Source organism: Cydia fagiglandana, chromosome 22, assembly GCF_963556715.1.
Source record: "Cydia fagiglandana chromosome 22, ilCydFagi1.1, whole genome shotgun sequence".
Taxonomy (NCBI): Eukaryota; Metazoa; Arthropoda; class Insecta; order Lepidoptera; family Tortricidae; genus Cydia; species Cydia fagiglandana.
Genome location: NC_085953.1, coordinates 4,667,815 through 4,687,618, shown reverse-complemented (window position 1 = coordinate 4,687,618; position 19,804 = coordinate 4,667,815). Strand labels below are relative to the sequence as shown.

Below are 19,804 nucleotides of genomic sequence, written 5' to 3'. Positions count from 1 at the left end.
GTCCCATAGCAGCAACATCACCATCAAAAAGGCCTTTTACAGTATGTAACAATAAAAACTTGTTTTTTTTTTAATTTAATATTAATATCTCTGAAACTAGGCGAATTTCAAAAAAGTTTATAGGTCATTTTTGTCTCTAAATATGACCAGGAATACGCTGTTAAAATTATTCGGTTTCCTCATGTTACACCATGTATGTGTGCTACTACCATACGGAGGTGACTGTCAATAAAACACTTGATAATTACATAGATGGTTATTTATTATAAAATATGCCACATTCTTGTGAACTGCGAACAGTCGCGACGCACATAGCGGGTTCTGCGCCGACTGAGCCTTCCTTTGCCATACAATATCACAACAATCAAATACGGAACGAGACTATTCGACATTCGAAAGACATATTGACACAAAACAAAACATTAAAAGAAACCTCTCGAGCATTGCATTACGAAATGCAAATAGTTTGCAAATCGCGCGCTGTACCACACCTGTGCAGTCAGCATCAGAAGTTGCTAAGCGGACCAGGTGTTCAAAATTAACTTGACGCGAGTTTATAGTGTTAAGTGAATAAGAGCGTGTCAAGGTAATTTTGGACACCTCGCCCGCTTAGCAACTTCTGATGCTGACTGTACTAATTTTCTTTTAAAAATCGTGAGCAACTGAATCTGTTTATAAATCTAATATTAAATTTCCTTTATTGACGAAATACTGTTTGTATTGTATCAAATACTCTGTAAAATATCGTAACCATATCATGATAATAATATATGCCTTTGCGAGTGTCGAATAGCTTTCAATAGGTAAACTATCAGTAAAATGTCTAGTCAAATGTCATATGTGACGTCCCACGGGTAAAGGTACCTTATGCCGGTTGGCGCTCAGGCTATTAGTAACGCCGCTCCAATATTATTGCGGCGCTATGCGACGTAAGCGCCAGCCGCCATAAGGTACCTTTTGCCGTGGAACGTCACATATTTTGACATCAAACTGTTCTCTTTACTATAATCGACCATTAATAAATTAAGTGATAAATCGAGTTAAAATAAATATTTTACATTTCCAATTATACAAATACAAACTCATGGCCGCTAAGTTTCCAATGTTCAGAACAAGCATTATGTCAAAAAGGCATTCTCTAGTTTTTTGGCGTTTAGTTTTATTTTATTTCCATTTTACAAACCATTAAGATATATCCTTGTACCTTCATAATAAAACTAAGACTCGTCGGTAAACAACTGTGTATTAGATTCAAAATGTTAGGGCTACTTCTAAAATAGAATCAAATTAAAGGCCGAGCCACACCGGCTTGCGTGTGCGTGACGTGCGCTAAAATTTTGGAGCCGCACACGCACACGTCACGCAAGCGGTGTGCCGTCTCTCATAAGGATCTGTATACTACAACGCCGCACGCGCACGTGCACGTCACGCACACGCAGCCCTTTAATGTAAAAATTAACGTTTTTAATTTGTTTATCCTTTTACGTCATAACATAAACAAAATCGTCGCTCACACGCCAAGGTCACTGGCGCAATCGAGCTAATGTAAATCTTGCTTAAAAGTGTGAAGGTCGACAGCGTACGCCATACATAAGACTTATGGTTTTCCATGGCGCTGTGGGCGCGACTAGTTACGACGCCTTTAGGTGTTCTTGGCGTTCAAACGGGAATTTGTTGCGTTTAATCTTCATTCAATTACTAACCCACTTGTGTAGTATATAGGGAGACAGATTATAGAGTGAGTAGTAAACGGACCATTAGATAGAACGCATGTGTTTAATTTAAATACTCCTCTACCCCTCTCGTCACCTCATGGCGACCGTGACAGTGGTAGTTACGCGTTATCGACGTTATAATAACTGGATAAAACTCCAGTCTTTTCTATCGAGCGATAAGCTTAGGGCGTCCACTAGATGGCGCGAGTGTACGGAGCGGGCGCTCGCATGCGGGTGCCATTGCAGGTAAAATCCGTCGCACGCGTCCGCGCCAGTTAGCAACGCTCATACTATTTTTAGTAAGTCCGTTCACCCGCGCCAGCTAGCGAACGCCCTTATACGTTATCTCTATCATCTTCTTAACCGCATTCATACATTACAGACCCAATTTGACATAAAACTTGTTCTAACGATAATCTTAACCTATATTAATGTATACGAGACCAATTCCTTTCGTAGCTACTAACTAGAAGGCAATCTCGACCAGATCACATTACATCACATTCCTATCGAGCCATAACATTTCGACCATTCGACTATTCGAGCCGGTTCGCTCGCTCACTGCTCCCAAAGAAACTTAGGTAAGTATACATATTAATCGTAAATTGCATTTAATTATTGAAATTAAATCAATCCTCAATCGCGATTGTCTTTTTAACGGTGATTAGGTGGGTAGATACAGAAAGAGCCGCCTTGCGAGGAAATTGCCGCGCGAAGCAGCTCGGTCTGTGTAGCATTGCCTCGGGCGAGGCACATGTCCACCGACCAGCTGCTTCGCGCGGCAATTTCCTCGCAAGGCGGCTCTTTCTGTATCTACCCACCTAATCACCGTTAAAAAGATTTTCGGAAGAATTTCGGGTGGCCTGTGATATGATAACTCATCAATCGTGATTGTTTATTATGTGTTCTGAAGATCCATTTTGTTTGAGAACTTAACAGGAGATTTTCCATAAAAATGTTACCACTAAAATGATACATTTATTACCTAAATATTAGTGTCGTTTTAGTAAAATTTTATTTCTCGTACGAATAGGCCAAATTGGCAGTTAAAATAGGGATTAAACAGTTATTTTAATACTCTAAATATGGAATGATTTCGTTTACGCCTATTGGCATAATGGAGGAATGGAAACGTCTATACCCAAGTTTCTTTGGTTTCCCATCATCATAATCAGAACTCAGGCAATGAGGCTTCAGTCGGCCAAGCGTACATTGATTCTACTAAGAACATTAATGATCCTACACGAAACGGACGAACGCAACCATACAAAATTCACAACTCCCGGAAAATATCTACAGACCGACCGCTTAAATGAGTCCTCGCCTGCGCGGTGCGGGGGCGACGGGGTAGGACGACTCAGGGTGGCGGGGGAGGTGCGGGCGGCAGGCGTACGGCGCTCGCACCTTCCCCACCCCCCCTTAGTCGTCCTACCCCGTCGCCCGCGTACCGCGCAGGCGAGGACCCATTTAAGCGGTCGGTCTATAAGGCCCGACACACACTGCATTGCAATTGCGATAATGCACTTTAAAATGCAGTATGTGTGTTTTGGGTTTGCGCTTCTAAAAAAAATGGCACAGGTTCCATCGAATTACAGCATTACAAAATACGTAAAATGAAAATAAGAAGTAACAAAAATATCCACATTAAAAACTCTCTCATAAAAAATATCTCAATAAATAAATTACGAAAATAAAACACGTAAAATGAACGAATGTACAATATTTACATCGAATTGCCTTTTTTTAACCGTAATTGCGTTTTCGAAAAAAACATTAGGGGAAGTTTTTTTTTAAATAAAGAAGCGTTTTTGTCTTCGTGAGATCTCAGAAAAAACGATAATTTCTAGAAAAATAAATTAGAAGACAGGTAGGCTCTATGTATTTTTCGATTCATAGTAAAATATCAAAAAATCCTTTACATCATTCCCCTAATGGACATGATATTTTGTCCCGCTCGCACACTCGCTCGGTCACCACCGACGCGAGTGTGCAAGTGAGACGGTGATATAATGACATTATATCGATAAAAACTTACTTAGATACACCTTACTTAATGGAGACACCTATTAAATATATTAAATATACTTATGAGTAGTTACAATGATTCCTTGCATAATTAACACAAATCCATCGAATTGCATTTTTGTTGGAAAAGTGTTTTTTTTACAAAAGTCAAAATAAAATATCTATTTGGCAAATAAAATAAAGGTTATACCTATCACAAACTGCGTTGCGCTCTGGCTCATAAAATATCAGAGCAATATCGCTAATATGGCCTGACCACTCAAGAGGGCCTACCGCGAATCACGTTCGCCGTGTTGCCTCTCTGTCACACTTGTAAATTCGTACGTAAGTGTGACAGGGAGTCAACACGTCGAACGCGGTTCGCGGTAGGGTCAGACATTTTATTGGGCATCAGACATAATACAAACGAACAGTCAAGTACAGCTATCCCGCTCTAACTTTAAAGGTTAGCACACACAGTTTGCGCCAGATATAATCGCCCTAAAGGCCAGAGCACACCGGCTGAGTGAGTAGACGTGCACGCGCGCGTCCGCTAATGGCCACGCACACGTCACGCAAGCAGTGTGTCGTCTCATACAGATCTGTATATTACAACGCGCACGTGCACGTCTGCGCACACGCAGCCGGTGTGCACAGGCCCTAAAGTCCTTATATATTTAACTCGAGGCGATATTGCGTCCATATTGCAGTGAAGGCAATACCGCGCGGACAGAAGCACATTCAGTGTCAGTCTATATTAAACACTTAAATACAACGTAGGCCATCAGCTATACATTTGCATACACTAACCGTACATGGATTAAAAAAATGGAATTAAAAGTCAGTCTAGGAATATTTTAAGGTAAGCTGCCGATCGGAAAGTGATTTTTAAAGACAACTACTGTTAGATGTAAAAAAATCAAACAAAAAAGGTGGGTTACCTTAAAAAAAAAAGGTTAACTTTTCCTTTTATTTTATGAGTATTATGTGTTCACTTGACTTTTTTATAAGTTTGATTGTGGTAGATACGAGGCCCGGCAGGTTGCGCCCTTACGCCATTCAAAATCAACAAACGTACAGTCAAAAAAAATCCATACCATTTCGTAACTAGAGTCAGACCGTAAATAGTCTGCAGCGATTTTGATAGCCCACGCAGTGCAAGTGTCATTTCAAACGTCAAACTTGTATGAAATTATGATGTATACATAACACTTACACTTCGTAGGCTATCAAATCCGCTGCAGACTTTTATTGGTGCGACCATAGTCACAGTGACAATCAATAATAGGGACCTCATACTATTTTCACTGTGACAAGGTACGAATTGGTACTGAAATTAAATTCCATGATCGTACAGTCGTCAGCAGAAGTTGCTAAGCGGGCCAGCTGTTCAAAATTATCTTGACGCGACTTTATTGTTAAGAGAGTAAGAGCGTGTCAAGGTAATTTTGAACACCTCGCCCGCTTAGCAACTTCTGCTACTGACTGTACAACGAACTGATTAACGTTAAAATATGGCGGCGGCAGCTGTTATCTAAAAGAGAAAAGTCTAACTTTTTCATACAAGCAAATTTTAACGAACTGCGATGAGTGTTAAAAAAGTGGGACCACTTTATTGAACATTTTTTCATAAACTTATAAAAAAAACTACAAGATTGTTGAAATAAATGGCACTGTAAAGTCACTTAAAAAAAGTGACAGTCGGAAGATTTAATAAAAGGACAGGTTGCGAGGTTTAAAAAAAAATGAAGCAATGTTTTTATGTGTGACACGAACCTATCTAGCGTGTATCTACATATTTCATAACTGTTTGTCATGGGTGAAAAGGACGGAAAATGTCCTTTGAGCCGTTCAGACATGGCAGAAAAAGTAATTGACATATTATATAAAGAAATATATAATAATGAATTGCGAAGTTAAATAGAGGGCGAGGGGGGAATAAGGAAACTCAACGTAAAGTAAGGACACTAAGAACGAAGAATATCGTACATTGACCCGCTATTGCCTATCTCTATCGCACGCGCATAATAGGGTATTTGACTACTAGTCAAATCAGTTTCTTTTTTCCAAAATTGTCAAAACGATTTTGCTACTATGGAATTTATATGAAACACTAGCATGTTACGTCACAATTACCTACTTGTTAAATTGTATATTTAACAGCGCCATCTATCTCACCTCTTACGTACTTTATCGAAGTCTAGAATCACTAGATGGCTTAATGATCTATATAACGTACCTACTTAGTTCCCGACAAAGTGCATAGGTGGCGCTGTAATTAGTTTTAATTATTTTAGGCTAGTTAATTTGTGATGTACTCATCCCACTTTTCGAATATACACCATAAGAAGCACACGCTGGTTTGTCTCCGACTCCCTCAAGATCCTCCGTCCTACGCCCACGTGCCAACACTACTCTTTATACATTTATACGAGTTTTAAAATAGAGATTGTGTTAAAAACTGATTTGCAAGACCGAAGTGATCCCATAAGTGTCCCGTAAACAAAGTTTTGTACGGAACACTAAAAATAGCTGCTGTCTACGTTTCTCTATAAATCTTCTGGTACTTTATTTCATGCATGATTGCATGGTGTAAAATAATTTATTTTAAATACAGTCAAATACCCTATTGTATTGCTGTCCTGCCGATGATACCGGCGGTCAATACCACTGTGCGAGCGGCACAGCGATATAATTATGCGCGTGCGATAGAGATAAGGAATGGCGGTTCAATGTACGCAATTATTCGTGCAGAGCGTCCTTATTTTAGCGAGGAGCTGCCAACGACTAGAACAAAAAACTACATACTTCATACACAATTGGCCAAATATTTATTTATTTATTGCACAGTAAAAAATATACAGAGACAAAAGGCGGACTTAATGCTACACGGCATTCTCTACCAGTCAACCTTATTATTTATTACTGGAAAAAAATGTGTGTGTGGGATCAAAATCAAACACAAACCCATTAACAGTAACTAGTTGAGAAAGGTAGGCAAGGTACCCAAGTGATTTAGGCAATTCAGCAAAAATATTAAAATACGCCGTTGTTTAGGTATATTACACCAAAATTAAAAAAAAATACGAATGACATGTCTGAACTGACTTCTTAAAAAAAACATTTAAAAACTTCGCAAGCACTTCAACACCGATCCCTATGATATCGATTAAAAACAACGATTACGCGAATATCACTATCTAAAAATATTTATAATTAACAATTACTTATTTTACTTTATACGACTGAACGGAATGTGCTCATTAATGTGCGGCGCGTTGAACGAAACGCAAAATTCAAGGTGTACCATAGATAATAAACTTTTTTTTTCAGTGGCACCGTTTTGCGTTTCGTTCAAAAACCGCGGCTTTTCATGGTGTTGCAATTGCTTTATCATTACGCTTAGAAAACTTGTTTTCCATTAAATAGTTTGTGCATGAATTTCAACCTTAACGCTATTATAAATTGCGATATAATTTGAATAACACCTAGTTAAAATACTGATTCGATTTTGATTAAAAACAAATGCGAAAGAAATTCCGTCTATCGTTATTTCGTATAACTGAAATATGCAAGCATTCCCGCTTTTAATTACTAAGCATATTGATATGAAAACGGTTGATCATATTCGAAAATAAAAGTTGAAATATCGACAGACATACAAAACAAACTATAATAATGTATAAAATCTGATGTATCATCTTTCTTCCATACAATTAATTTTCAGACTTTATAATGCTTTCCTTACCTTACCAATGAAAAAGGAACAATACACTAGAAGTGCCAGTATGTGGTTAAAACCATCTCATTCATACCGCACAAGTTAGAAAGTGACAGCTGTTATGGTATAAATCTAACATACTAGCACCCAAAGCTTCACCGTTCATGACCAATCAAAAAACAGTTTTAAGTCCTCATACATAAAGTTGAGTTCATGGTGCCGAAACCGGGCCTACCGCGAATACCAAAGTTCGCAAATTGCGGGCAACTTCTGGTAGGTGTTCGCAGTAGGCCCCCAGGTCTCAATGCTGTATGCGTATTGTAGACCTAAAGTCGTAACGGATAAAGGCTAATATTGCGTACATAAATAGCGGAACTTACGCTAGCGTATATAACTCACTGGGAACGTGGATACGTTCGTACAACCGCGTCACACGCCTTCCAACACGAATGCAACCTGCATTGTGGGTTCCTGGAATAAATATGACATAATCAAGCTTTCGAAGTATCTAGAATGGTCGAGAAAAATCTACGCATAAATTATAAACTAGCAGAGTAAATAAAGAGAGAGTAAAATGTTACACCATAAACAGAAACGGGTGCTGGTCAATCCTCGTCTACACGATGTCTTCAAGATACGGCCGGTAACTGTCATTTAAAATGTAAACTTACAGGCGTGTCTCACACCATGACGAAGGCCTCTTGCCCGCGAAACAGGAAGGGGTGCTGGTCGATCATGGTCTGCACGATGTCCTCGAGGTAGGGCCGCGTCATCTCGAAGCGGCCCATGTCGGAAAACTGGACCGGGAGCAACGTGGGCCACCAGCAGATGGCGAGGTTCTTGCTGTCCATGGAGTTTAGCTTGGAGTTGTCCGCCACCCTGGATAACATATAAGGTGTTAGGTGTTAGTATAAACTTCAGAATAAGTAGCCAATAATAATAATATGATAATTTTTAAGTAAATTTGACTTTCCATTTAAGCAAAATAGAACAAAAAATCTATTGTTTTGGTTTGGTTGATAAGATAGATTAAGGTTCATAAGGATAAACATTATAACATTAGCAAGTGCAATAAAAATAATCGTGGCACATTTTTAATTTAAAGGTGAAGTTACAATTTGGTGCCGTGATCAGGATACATTTTAAACTTGATTGTATGTAAAACTTTTATTACCAAAAATTAAGGAGGAAAAATATCAATTTAAAACTATCAGGCAACCTACAGTACTAGAAAACAATTACTGGACAACGAAAGTTAAATTAAATGAGCCTAATACGTACATTTTACAGTTACTCTGATATAGGTGAAACACCAGACACTTAATTGTTATTTGTACAACAAGAGATCAAAGTTTGATATTTCTTCGAGTGCTTATTTTGAGTCCCGTGCAAGCGAAAGAGTCTATAATAGATTCACGAGCGTAGCGAGTGAATCTAATTTAGAATCTTGAGCGTAGTAAGGGATTCAAAAGCGCACGAGATGTAAATAACTTTGATCTCGTGTAGTACACAAAATTTTTCACCCTAAGCAGTGAGAACATACCTAGAGGGACAGAGATAATAGAACCCAAGTATATCGAACTTGTATTAGACCCCGCATGTTGAAATGACATTTGACTATAAAGGTCACTTGAATGACATTTTGTCTCACTCAGTGAGCAAAATGCGATTTTGCTCACTCATTTTGTTTCACTCAGTGAGCAAAATCGCATTTTGCTCACCGTTTTTAAGAAGCAAAGTACCCTTGTTCGAGCTGCTGAGGTGAAAAAAATTTAAAACATTAAAACAAGGAAGACAGTCACAGCTTGGGTAATCACGACGGCAATGGCGAGCGATGCTAACAGTTCGGGTTAAGTCATACAGACGTGTCACTAGAGGTGTCCCACGTGGACCACCGAAACAGATATCGCACAAACAAGACATCCTCCAGACTGAGCATAGTAGCGCTACCCCCTCTGCCACAAATGTGCGGTAGTTTTACTCCATTTTCGAGTCAAGTGTCTTTGTGTGACGCCCGTGTCTTTGAACGGACCAATCACGGCACGGGACTCGTTCACCTCGTCCCCCGCACCCCTGTATTTTTGGCAGCATCAGTTTCATGAAATAATTGCTCTAAGCTCCGTCTAGAGGATTCCTAGTCTATGGGATAGTGACATACCTGGCGAAGTGGTCGAGCACGTAGTCGAGGGTGGCGCGCGCGACGCACGTGAGGCTGTTATTAAGCAGCGAACGCAGCGCCAGAAGTCGCCAGCTGCGGTCTTTGAGCTCCACTCCACCCGCGATGCAGCCGCGCATTGCTGGAAATTTATCACTTTCAAATATTGACGACCAGTCTGGCCTAAATGGTAGTGACCCTGCCTATGAAGCCGATGGTCCCGGGTTCGAATCCTGGTAAGGGCATTTATTTGTGTGTTCATCACAAATATTTGTTCCTGAGTTATGGATGTTTTCTATGTATCATCATCATCATTAACTTAAGAGGTATTCTCTTGTCGGTGGAGTATCTTCCAGCTTTCCCTATCCTGCGCCAGCTCTTTGACTTTCAATGTATATAAGTATTATATATGTGTGTATATTGTATGTATATATCGTCGTCTAGTACCCACAACACAAGCCTTATTGAGCTTACTGTGGGACTAGGTTGTAATATTTATTATTTATTTATTTAAATAGATGCACAAGTCAGGTTAACCTGACCTGAGGGTTAACCCTTTGAACGCTACGCCTATCGTACGCGTGCTTGTTGGAATGCACGAATGCACAAAGTAAGTAATAGTACTACGTCCAGAAGACTCACTCTCTAACAAAACGCGTCTGTTGCGATCAGCACAAATTTGGCCGCTAGGTGGCGACAGCGCCACGCGCGGCTTATGGCTAGCCACCAAAATTGGAGTGGAACGGATGTACCTTTAGCTATCTGTAGCAAAGCGACGAAATCGCGGAGTGAGCCACGCCTGACGAAGTTTGATATTGATCTGTAGCCACGCGCGTGAGTTGTATTTCTTGTATTAACTCACATTATAGAACAACACTCTAACACGAATTATATTCAATTACCTTGATTTACCGACGTTTCGACACAGGTTTCACTGGTCGTGGTCGCGGCTGACTGATGTCCCAGCAAAATATCAAAACAGAGATTTGTGCATCTACCCAATCCCCGTCTATAATGTGAGTTAATATGTGTTCAAAACGCGAAAGTTTAAATATTATATTGTATTTCTTGGTCAAGGGGTTAGTTAAAGATTGCTTTACGTATGTAAGGACTTACCCGCTATATCCTCTAATTGCTCCATGCTAGCCTCGTCTAGTAGCGGCGGTAACTTCTTCGAGAAGAAGTCCTTCAACGCAGTCGCTACAGCATTCACCGGGATGTCTAGAGAATCCAGGTCAACGTTGGGATCTGAAACGTACATCATTTTTAATTATGTTTAAAGCTTGCTAATTTTTAGACACGTAGAAATGCCTGTGCACACCGGGTGCGTGCGTAGCCGTGCACGTATGCGTTGTAATATACAGATCTTTATGAGAGACGGCACACTGCTTGCGTGACGTGTGCGTGGCTGAAACATTTTAGCGCATGTGCATGTGCTCGTCTACGCACGCCCAGACTACATGACAACCCAGAAACAGAACACTGTTTTAAATAAATTGAGACGAATAGTAAAGTTTAGTTTGGTACAGTCACCTGCAATAATATATTACTCTTCGAAAGCCGCAAAAATATGTGACGCGTTCTTATGGCTCTACAAATAAGGTCGTGTCAGATATTTTTGCGCCCTTTATTGTATAATATATCATTGCAGGTGACTGTACCTTATTATAAAGTGGTTTGGTAAACCAATCAATTAATAAAAAATAGTAGCCCCATTTACAACCATGCCCAGTCTGATATCCAGAGTGAAACTTGAAACAAGATGTAGCGATGATCCCACTATGACGTCGAGGATAGCACGAAGCGAGGAAAATCACGATAAGCTGATCCCATCGCCTTTGAAACAAAGCTTAGGATGATATTCCATCTGTCCAATATACATGCGTCTTGCGTCTCACTCTCTTATTACGCAAAATTACGTAAATATACATTGGACCAATATATTGGACAGATAGAATACCATGCCACAAAGCGGACACACCATACATAAAAAAACATTTGCGTTTACATGTGTGCGCGGCACGTCTGTACACGCGTCATTGTGTATGTGTGGGTAAGTCGCATTACTGAGAGGACGCCAGAAGTCCGCCAGATTCATGTCGCGGCCAGTCGCGGGGCGAGGTAATGCGAGTCGGGGCGGGGCGGGGCGTGGCCGTGCTGTATGATAATACTAGTACGACTGAGTAAGTAATAGTATACTGTATGACAGTACTATTACTTATTCTGTGACCATGCTAAGAAGGGAGAGAAAGCAGTAAGTACCTTCGTTGAACTTGCTGAAGAGCATATCAACATGGGCCCTGTTACCAGGCACCCGGTACAGGCCTTCGGACGCGAGCCCTTCTCTCTCGATGAACTGCACGCATTTCTCCACGAAAAGAGGAACCCCATGCGCTCCCTGAAAATATATTATGGAATCAGATTAATTCATAATTCCTACTAATTTATTCATGGTCATTATACCTATAGTTCGTTTTTTTAGCATTAGAAAGAACTTCCCAGAAGTAAGCTTGTGGTTCCAAATCCGGCACTTTTAGCGGTAATAATTTAAAGTAAATTATATGTATTGACCATGCTACATTAGGTAATTCAATAATTATTAACAATTAAAGAGCATAATAAAAACTGCATGCTTGCTTCTGTGGAGATCTTTCTAATGCTAAAAAAACGAACTACTATGTATATGTTTACATCTGCTTTCAGTGGACATAGGTATTCTTTCAAAGTGCTTTTTACTTTAGTGTCCATTCCTTGAAAGCTTAACTTACGTTTATATTTTAATGATAAGGATAGTTTTATTTTTCAAGAGCGTATGATCAAATAAAGCTACGATGGCTCTAACCCTACACATCTGACTCGAGATGATTTAAATCCCCCCGAAATTGTAGGAGGGTATCCCAATATGGCACCGGCAAGAAACTCGGACGCATCGGGACACATCTTTTCAAAACATTACCTACATATAAATAGAAGTTACAACAGGTTTTTACTGAAAAAAAAACCAAAGTCTAGCCAAACTTTAATCATACTAGATTATCCGAAAATTTACCTGAGGTCCCCAGTTCGCCGCTGAGGCCGTACTCGCCATTTGTGATGAGTTCTTCTTTGAGTCTTTGCTTTTCGAGGGTTCCTGGAGACAAAATAACAGAAAGATAAAAAAAACTTCTTGCATTTAAAATTATGAAACTCACGGTTGTTATGGCTACCTTGACATTTATAGGTATTAGTTATATATATAATGTATGTAGTAATTGGTGTTGTGTATGATTTATTGTATAGTTGTATTTTATTATATTTGCTATTTTTATTATTGCACCAACGCTTTCCGAATAAACTATTTTATTTGGGTTACAATAAAAAATCTCAAGGCGTTCACGTTCTCAAGAAAAGATCAGGAGAACACCGAAAAAATCCGGTATTCATCGGAATATTATAATCGTTTGCGAAACTTGGTTACAGTAAAAGATGAAGTTACAATTTGGTGCCGTGTCCAGGATACATTTTAAACTTGATTGTATTTCAAACTTTTTCAACACACTTGCTTGTAACGTGGAACTTATTGAACCGCTTTTAGGCCCATAATTCAAAATATAACGCACGCGTGTTTTTTCATTATATTAATACGTGTAAGTAAGGATGGTATTCCATCTGCCCAATTTCTTGGTTCTATGTGTATTTGCGTCTCACATTTTGCTTCATGAGAGAGTGGGACGCAATGGTATTGACAGAAATTGGACAGGTGGAATACCACCCTAAGACGCGCTCAAGACTCCGGGCGATGAGCCAATGAAATGCAAACCTTATGCCTGCGATCATGCTTGCTGAAGGGATGGTGCCTTCTCCTGGTGTCGGGCGCGCTAGATGACGAGTTGTCCTGTGCCGATGACGGATACTCGCCCGCTAGCATCTGAAACGCCATACAACAACACTGTATTCACGATTCACACGAGATGGGTAGCTACTTACAAGACAAGAGAAAAAGGAATTTGAACTTTTCCATGCTGTAGTTAAAATCCTTATTTCAAAAAACCGGACAAGTACGAGTCGGACTCGCGCACGAAGGGCTCCGTACCATAATGCAAAAAAAGGCAAAAAAAAAACGGTCACCCATCCAAGTACTGACCCCGCCCGACGTTACTTAACTTCGGTCATAAATCACGTTTGTTGTATGGGAGCCCCACTTAAATCTTTATTTTAGTTTGTTTTTAGTATTTGTTGTTATAGCGGCAACAGAAATACATCATCTGTGAAAACTTCAACTGTCTAGCTATCACGGTTCGTGAGATACAGCCTGGTGACAGACGGACGGACGGACGGACGGACGGACAGCAGAGTCTTAGTAATAGGGTCCCGTTTTACCCTTTGGGTACGGAACCCTAAAAACGCCGCACACGCCGCGCGACCTAAATGTATCTCATATTCTTCAATGTAAATGTGGCTTTCCATAAGCTACAGCTACGGCTTTAAGGTCCTTGGTCCTAAGGTCCTTGTGCTTCATGTGCAATAAGGATGTTTTTTATCAGAATTTCTGTTGGAATTTCAGACGGAAAGGACTTGGAGCATAAGGACCTTTCTGCGATGGAAAGCCACATTAAGATCTGTGAACTGCTTTAAACACGGTCTTACCATATTAACAAATGGATTTAACGTCATTATCACTGGATATGCTAATTTAAAGCACATAAAACACAGCACACACATTTTTATCAACGAATCATTAAAATGACACGAAAAAAGGCAATGATATTGAAATTTAGAACTAATAATTTTATTCTAATCATCACTGACTACCGAACATCAGTAATTTTAAACGTACAGTAGCGTCAGTACCTACCGCGAACCACTTTCGATGTGTTGCTTTCCTGTCACACTTACGTACGAATTTACAAGTGCGACAGAGATGCAACACGTCGAACGTGGCCTCCACTCTGCTATCCTGCTAATCCGTCCATGAGTAATATCATTGTTTGTTTTAACGATAATTGCTAACCATGATCGTCAAGGTCTAATCTACCCCGTACTCAGATTATTAATATTTACGACGTGTATCAAATGGTCCGCTACTACCAATTTTAGTATGACATTATAGTGTGTCATATTTTAGGTGCGCATTGTGAAAAAAAAAAAATTATTATTACATTTTGTGCGCAGGTGATGCTATGTAACTGTATGTAAAAGAACCGTCAGTTTTGTCCAGAAATACGACTGAAATTTTATTTTTTAGTTTTAATTTTATAGCCACTTTTTAATAAATATAATAAAGGCAATAGAAAACAGAAGATGAGTATGTAATAAATGGGGCGTTTGTTACGACACGACCTGTTCCTTAATAAGAACATCATAGAAGTAAAAATAGAGGTAAAGAGTTTAAGAGGAACAAACAAAAGAAAAGTTTCCGGTCGTGTCATACCAGAAGGAGCCGGAGATCGCTCCATCGACAAGAGCACAGCTCTTAAATACAAAGAAAGAAAGAAAGCCACCTTATGTATTTTTAGGCACAAAAATATGCATATAATTTATCTATACATACGTCTGAACGGACATCTCAATATCAATAATAACCATTTAGTGGATCGGAAGATTTGAGGGAGGAAGAACGGCTTCACTGTGGCTAGCAGTAGTCAGGTAGAGCATATAATTGTGTTAGTTACCTTGAGCTGGGGCTCGAGGTGCGGCGGGTGCGGGTGCGGGGGTGGCGGCGGCAGCGGGCGCGGCTCGCGGCGCCGCGCCTCCCCGCCCGCGCCGCCCCCGCCCCCGCCGCCGCCGTCCGAGCTGCCGGAGCTCGACGAGCTCGCCGCTGCAACACAAACACCCTGTTAAAAACTCACCTCACTTCACTTACAACCACACACACCGTATTTTGAAACGTTTACGACGATTGTGCACTACAATGAATTTTTCTCAAAAATGGACGGCAAAGTCGACTTTGCCGTCTAAAAAATAGGTCGCGAAACGCGTAGTTTATGGTCAGTCAAAAATTAAAAAGTTAAAAACATTGCAGTCTCGATTTTGGGACTGCAATGTTGCATACAAATTCTATTATTTGTCGAGTTCCAAACTTTTTAAAAGTTGAAATGGCCATATCAAATGACGGCACAGGCCCATTATACAGCCAAACAGATAATTAGTACAGCGACTATTAAGCTGTCTCAAATAGCTTGGCGTATTTTCGGCAGAAAAATACACTTCTATTTTTTTATTAAAAAAATAAAAAGGCGGCAAGGGCTTTTTTCTGTGAAAATATATACGTAAGAACGTTGCTTTTGTAAAATATTTCTATGATATTTATATTTCCTGCGCCATTTTTGAGAAAAGCACTATATATGACTCGGCTGGAAGGCTACTTGCTGGCTTCGGATTCAATTAAACGGACTCCCAAGGTCGTCCGTTTAAAACGAATCCTCAGCCTGCAAGTAGCTACTTCCGAGCCTCGACAATAATGTACTATTACTGTCCGGCAGTCCGAGTTTTTACGGTCCGATATGGCATGAAAAAAAACGGATAATTGGCTTGTGCGCTTCTCCGTCTTATTACTAAAAAGAGAGATAACCCCTAGCCCACCTCCATCCGGCCAAATCATGAATAATACTAATTCCAGACGCAGTGCACAAGCATTAACACGTTTTTCATAGCTGTCATCTCGGACCGGAAAAAAACTGTCCAGAATGGGGAAAAGTAAAATGTCGAACGGTAAAATTACGTCTAGTGCACAAGCTATTAAATACATTTAATGGAGTGACATATCGGACCGTAAAAACTCGGACTGCTGGACAGTAAAATTCATTGTAGTGCACAATCGCCCTTAGACCCGTTTCAGACGTGGCAGAATCCGACACGAACAAAGACCGCGCACTACGCGCCATGTCTGAACTAGCCAGTAGTAAAAATGGGAGCCTAAATACATAGATAAAATTAAAAATGGTACAATGTATTGCAGCAGAAACAGAAAGCGCATGCATCCAATCATTTTCACGGTTTCAAGAAGGTGGAGAAGAGAAGAAAACCGGCTCGTCAGAATCAGTGTGGTACCGCACCGACTGGACCCAACCATTTGTTGCGTCCTGCAACACCGTCGACGCTGCTGTATGTGTCCCGTCTACATTACCTTACGAAGGTCGACGACATCGTAAAGTATGTGAAAACGAAGACCGGATTCATCCTGAGGGTCGCGAAGTTGGAATCTCGACACAATGCGAATTTTAATTCGTTTGTGGTGAGCGTTCCGACTGATCATCTAGCGACCTTCACCAAGGAGGAGTTTTGGCCGAAGGGTGTCAAGTTTCGGCGGTTCCGCGGCTGGCTTCCTGACACTGCGGGGTTGCGTAATGCATCGCAGCCATAATGTGATTTGTAGTGTTTAGTTTTAAAATATATTTTTATAATATGTATGCTAGTTTTGATGTGGTGTTGGAGGCGTATGCTGAGAATACCATGGACAGCTAAGCGCACGAATCACTCCATACTGTTGGAACTCGACGTGAAAGTGCGATTGTCCACAATCTGTGAACAACGCTTCCTAAGTTACTTTGGCCATATAATGAGAAGGGGAGACGAAAGTTTGGAAAGGTTAATCGTTGTTGGTAATACTGATGGCAAAAGGTCACGGGGCCGTTCACCAGCACGATGGACTGACCAACTCAAAGGCGAGGAACCATCTCAGAAATTCTATGACGTGGTGAGGAAAGCGATGGACCGGAATCGATGGCGAGAGTGTGTTCGTGCCCGAACAAAACCCACCAACCACGATCATCAGTCATGATGGATGCGACCAAGAAGAAGATGCTAGTTTTAAGGTATTTATGTATGGGCCACTAGTTGCCTCAAATAAAGATTTCATTCATTCATTCATTCATTTACGGCCAGTAAATTACAAAACAGAATATCAGTATTTCTATAATAGTATTTTATGTAACCATTGTTTAAGAGAGGTCAAAAAAGGCGAATGGCGTGAGTAACAATTTTAAGGCGTAGCCGAAAAGTGGTCATTACGCAAAGTATCGTAAAATCGCCGAAAAGATACTGCGTGTAATAGTGTATGCACAATTTCTTTTTTGGGGAATAGATTAAAGACTTGTGTTGACAACTATAAGGTAGGGTTTTAAAGGTGTGTGCACGACCCTTTAAATGACAAATAAAAGTACGAGAGTAGAAAAAATTACAAATGGTACAATGTTTTACAGCAGAGACAGAGAGCGCATGCATCCACTCATTTCCAATGCGTCATCATTTACGACCAATAGATTACAAAACAGAATGTCAGTATTTTTATAAAAAACACTAACCTTTGTCCTCCTGAGTTCTCGCCCTATAACTCGTAGGCAACTCCGGCGGCCCCACAAACATGCCCAGTTTAGGAACCCTAGGGCTCTGTACAGACACTAGGTTGCCTAAGGAGCGTTTCTTGTGGTGTCTTTATTGCCGTGGCGTCATCATTTACGGCCAATAAATTACAAAACAGAATATCAGTATTTCTACAAAAACACTAACCTTTATCCTCCTGAGTTCTCGCCCTATAACTCGTAGGCAACTCCGGCGGCCCCACAAACATTCCCAGTTTAGGTACCCTAGGGCTCTGAACAGCCACTAGGTTGCCTAGAGATCGTTTCTTGTAGTGCCTAGGCGCGTGGTGCTGCGTGCGTCTACGCGCGTGTGCGCGCGCGACGCCGCCGGAGGCTTCGCTGGATCCGGAGCTGTCAGTTTCTGAGAATGCTGGAAGGAAATGGTTCATTTATATGGGGTGTTGATACTAGTAAGACAGGAATCAATATTATAGGGACATTCTTACACAAATTGTCTCACGGTACGCTCAAGAAGAGAAAAGAAGAAAAGAAAGAAGGAAAGAGGGAAAGGAGGACGAAGGCAGAGAAGGAAGGAAGGAAAACAGTAGGAGGGAAAAAGCTAAAATAGAGTAAATTTGCTGCATATGAGGGGTTTTTTTGATAATCACAACTGACAACTGAAAACTGGCCTGAAACTGACTGATTGAACTTGTAACAAATACTAAACATCCTATAATCACTAACGTATTCAATTACTTTCGAGAAATGCAAGGAGACCTAAAAATTAAACAGTGAAGTACAGAGGGTAAAAGCACAAAATAGATAAGTACAGAAGTCAATCACATGTATGTACTTTACTTTTCATACCTACGCTCGGCGGTCGCTCTAGGGTTGCGATTGTTGCGAACTATGACTTATGCACAAAAAACTATCGTGGTAGTGTAACATGGGTGTTTTGTAAGGGGGTAAAATAAATGATTGAAAAGCTCCGGCTTGTCTAAAATGGAAACAGCCATGTTAACAAAATAAAAAAAATCAAAATAAAATAAAATAAACTAAATGGAAACCTTGCTGTAGGAAAGCTAAGAGGAGAAACAATTAAACAAATTTATATCTAACAAACTTTATTAACCTAAAGTTATAGTGTAAAAGCTCAGTGGTAAAGTTGGGTCGCTTCACAGGTTCAAGTTATGAAGGTTTATACCAATTAATTAAATACAAAAAAAACTTAATTTCGAAATACCTAAGTTTTATGCACCAGAACTTTCAAAACTTTAAATTAAATTTTATTACACCATTTTTAATTTTGTAGTTGAGCGCTGATGCTACTCAAAAGTTATGCAACGGACCAACCTCAAAGCTGCTGCTGGAACCGGAGCAGCGGGGAGCGAGCTCTAACCTGGTTGGAGCCGGCCAGTGCAGATGGCGTGGGACAGATCCCACAGCATCATTTTAAAATTTCAAATCATCTTCAAATGAATTTCCAAAAGAAATCAAAAGCTATTGAAACATCTTGAAACTTCTAGAAACATCAAAAGCTTCTAGAAACATCTAGAAACATCCCGGCTCCTGCAAAGCGAGAAAAGGATATATTAGCCGATGCCCTTTATGGCCGCTAGAGAAGAAATGAAACAATTGGAAATTTAGCTCACCGCACTGGAAGCTGTTAGGACTTCTGGCGGAGCGCTCCCTTCCCTCGAGCAGGAGTCAACTCTGTAAAGAACCAAAACTTGGTTAAGAACAAACCCACAATGTTTCGCGCCATTGTGGAATTGATCACAACTAAATTCCATTTATACTTACTCAGTGGAACACACCGAAGGACTCGAACTGCTTCCACCATTTTGACCACCATGTGGAATGTGTGGTCTTATCACAAAATAGGGCTCATGCGAGCGTGCGTCCCCGGAGGGGTCCACACATCAAAAGT

General features: G+C 40.4%; 1 protein-coding gene across 1 annotated transcript in view; it reads right to left on the bottom strand.

Moving 5' to 3' along the window:
* Positions 1–2,563: 2,563 nt before the first annotated feature.
* The window catches only part of LOC134675660 (rho GTPase-activating protein 190), an 84,382-nt gene continuing 67,141 nt past the window's right edge, over positions 2,564–19,804 (bottom strand). Inside the window, exons 34-43 of the mRNA XM_063533990.1 lie at positions 18,083–18,304; positions 15,247–15,392; positions 13,395–13,502; positions 12,645–12,725; positions 11,858–11,993; positions 10,712–10,843; positions 9,599–9,737; positions 8,112–8,319; positions 3,212–7,911; positions 2,564–3,022 (exon numbers count right to left, since the gene is read on the bottom strand). Of these exons, the coding sequence (XP_063390060.1) occupies positions 8,121–8,319; positions 9,599–9,737; positions 10,712–10,843; positions 11,858–11,993; positions 12,645–12,725; positions 13,395–13,502; positions 15,247–15,392; positions 18,083–18,304 (1,163 nt within the window). The 3' untranslated portion in view covers positions 2,564–3,022; positions 3,212–7,911; positions 8,112–8,120. The remainder of the gene's footprint in view (positions 3,023–3,211; positions 7,912–8,111; positions 8,320–9,598; positions 9,738–10,711; positions 10,844–11,857; positions 11,994–12,644; positions 12,726–13,394; positions 13,503–15,246; positions 15,393–18,082; positions 18,305–19,804) is intronic.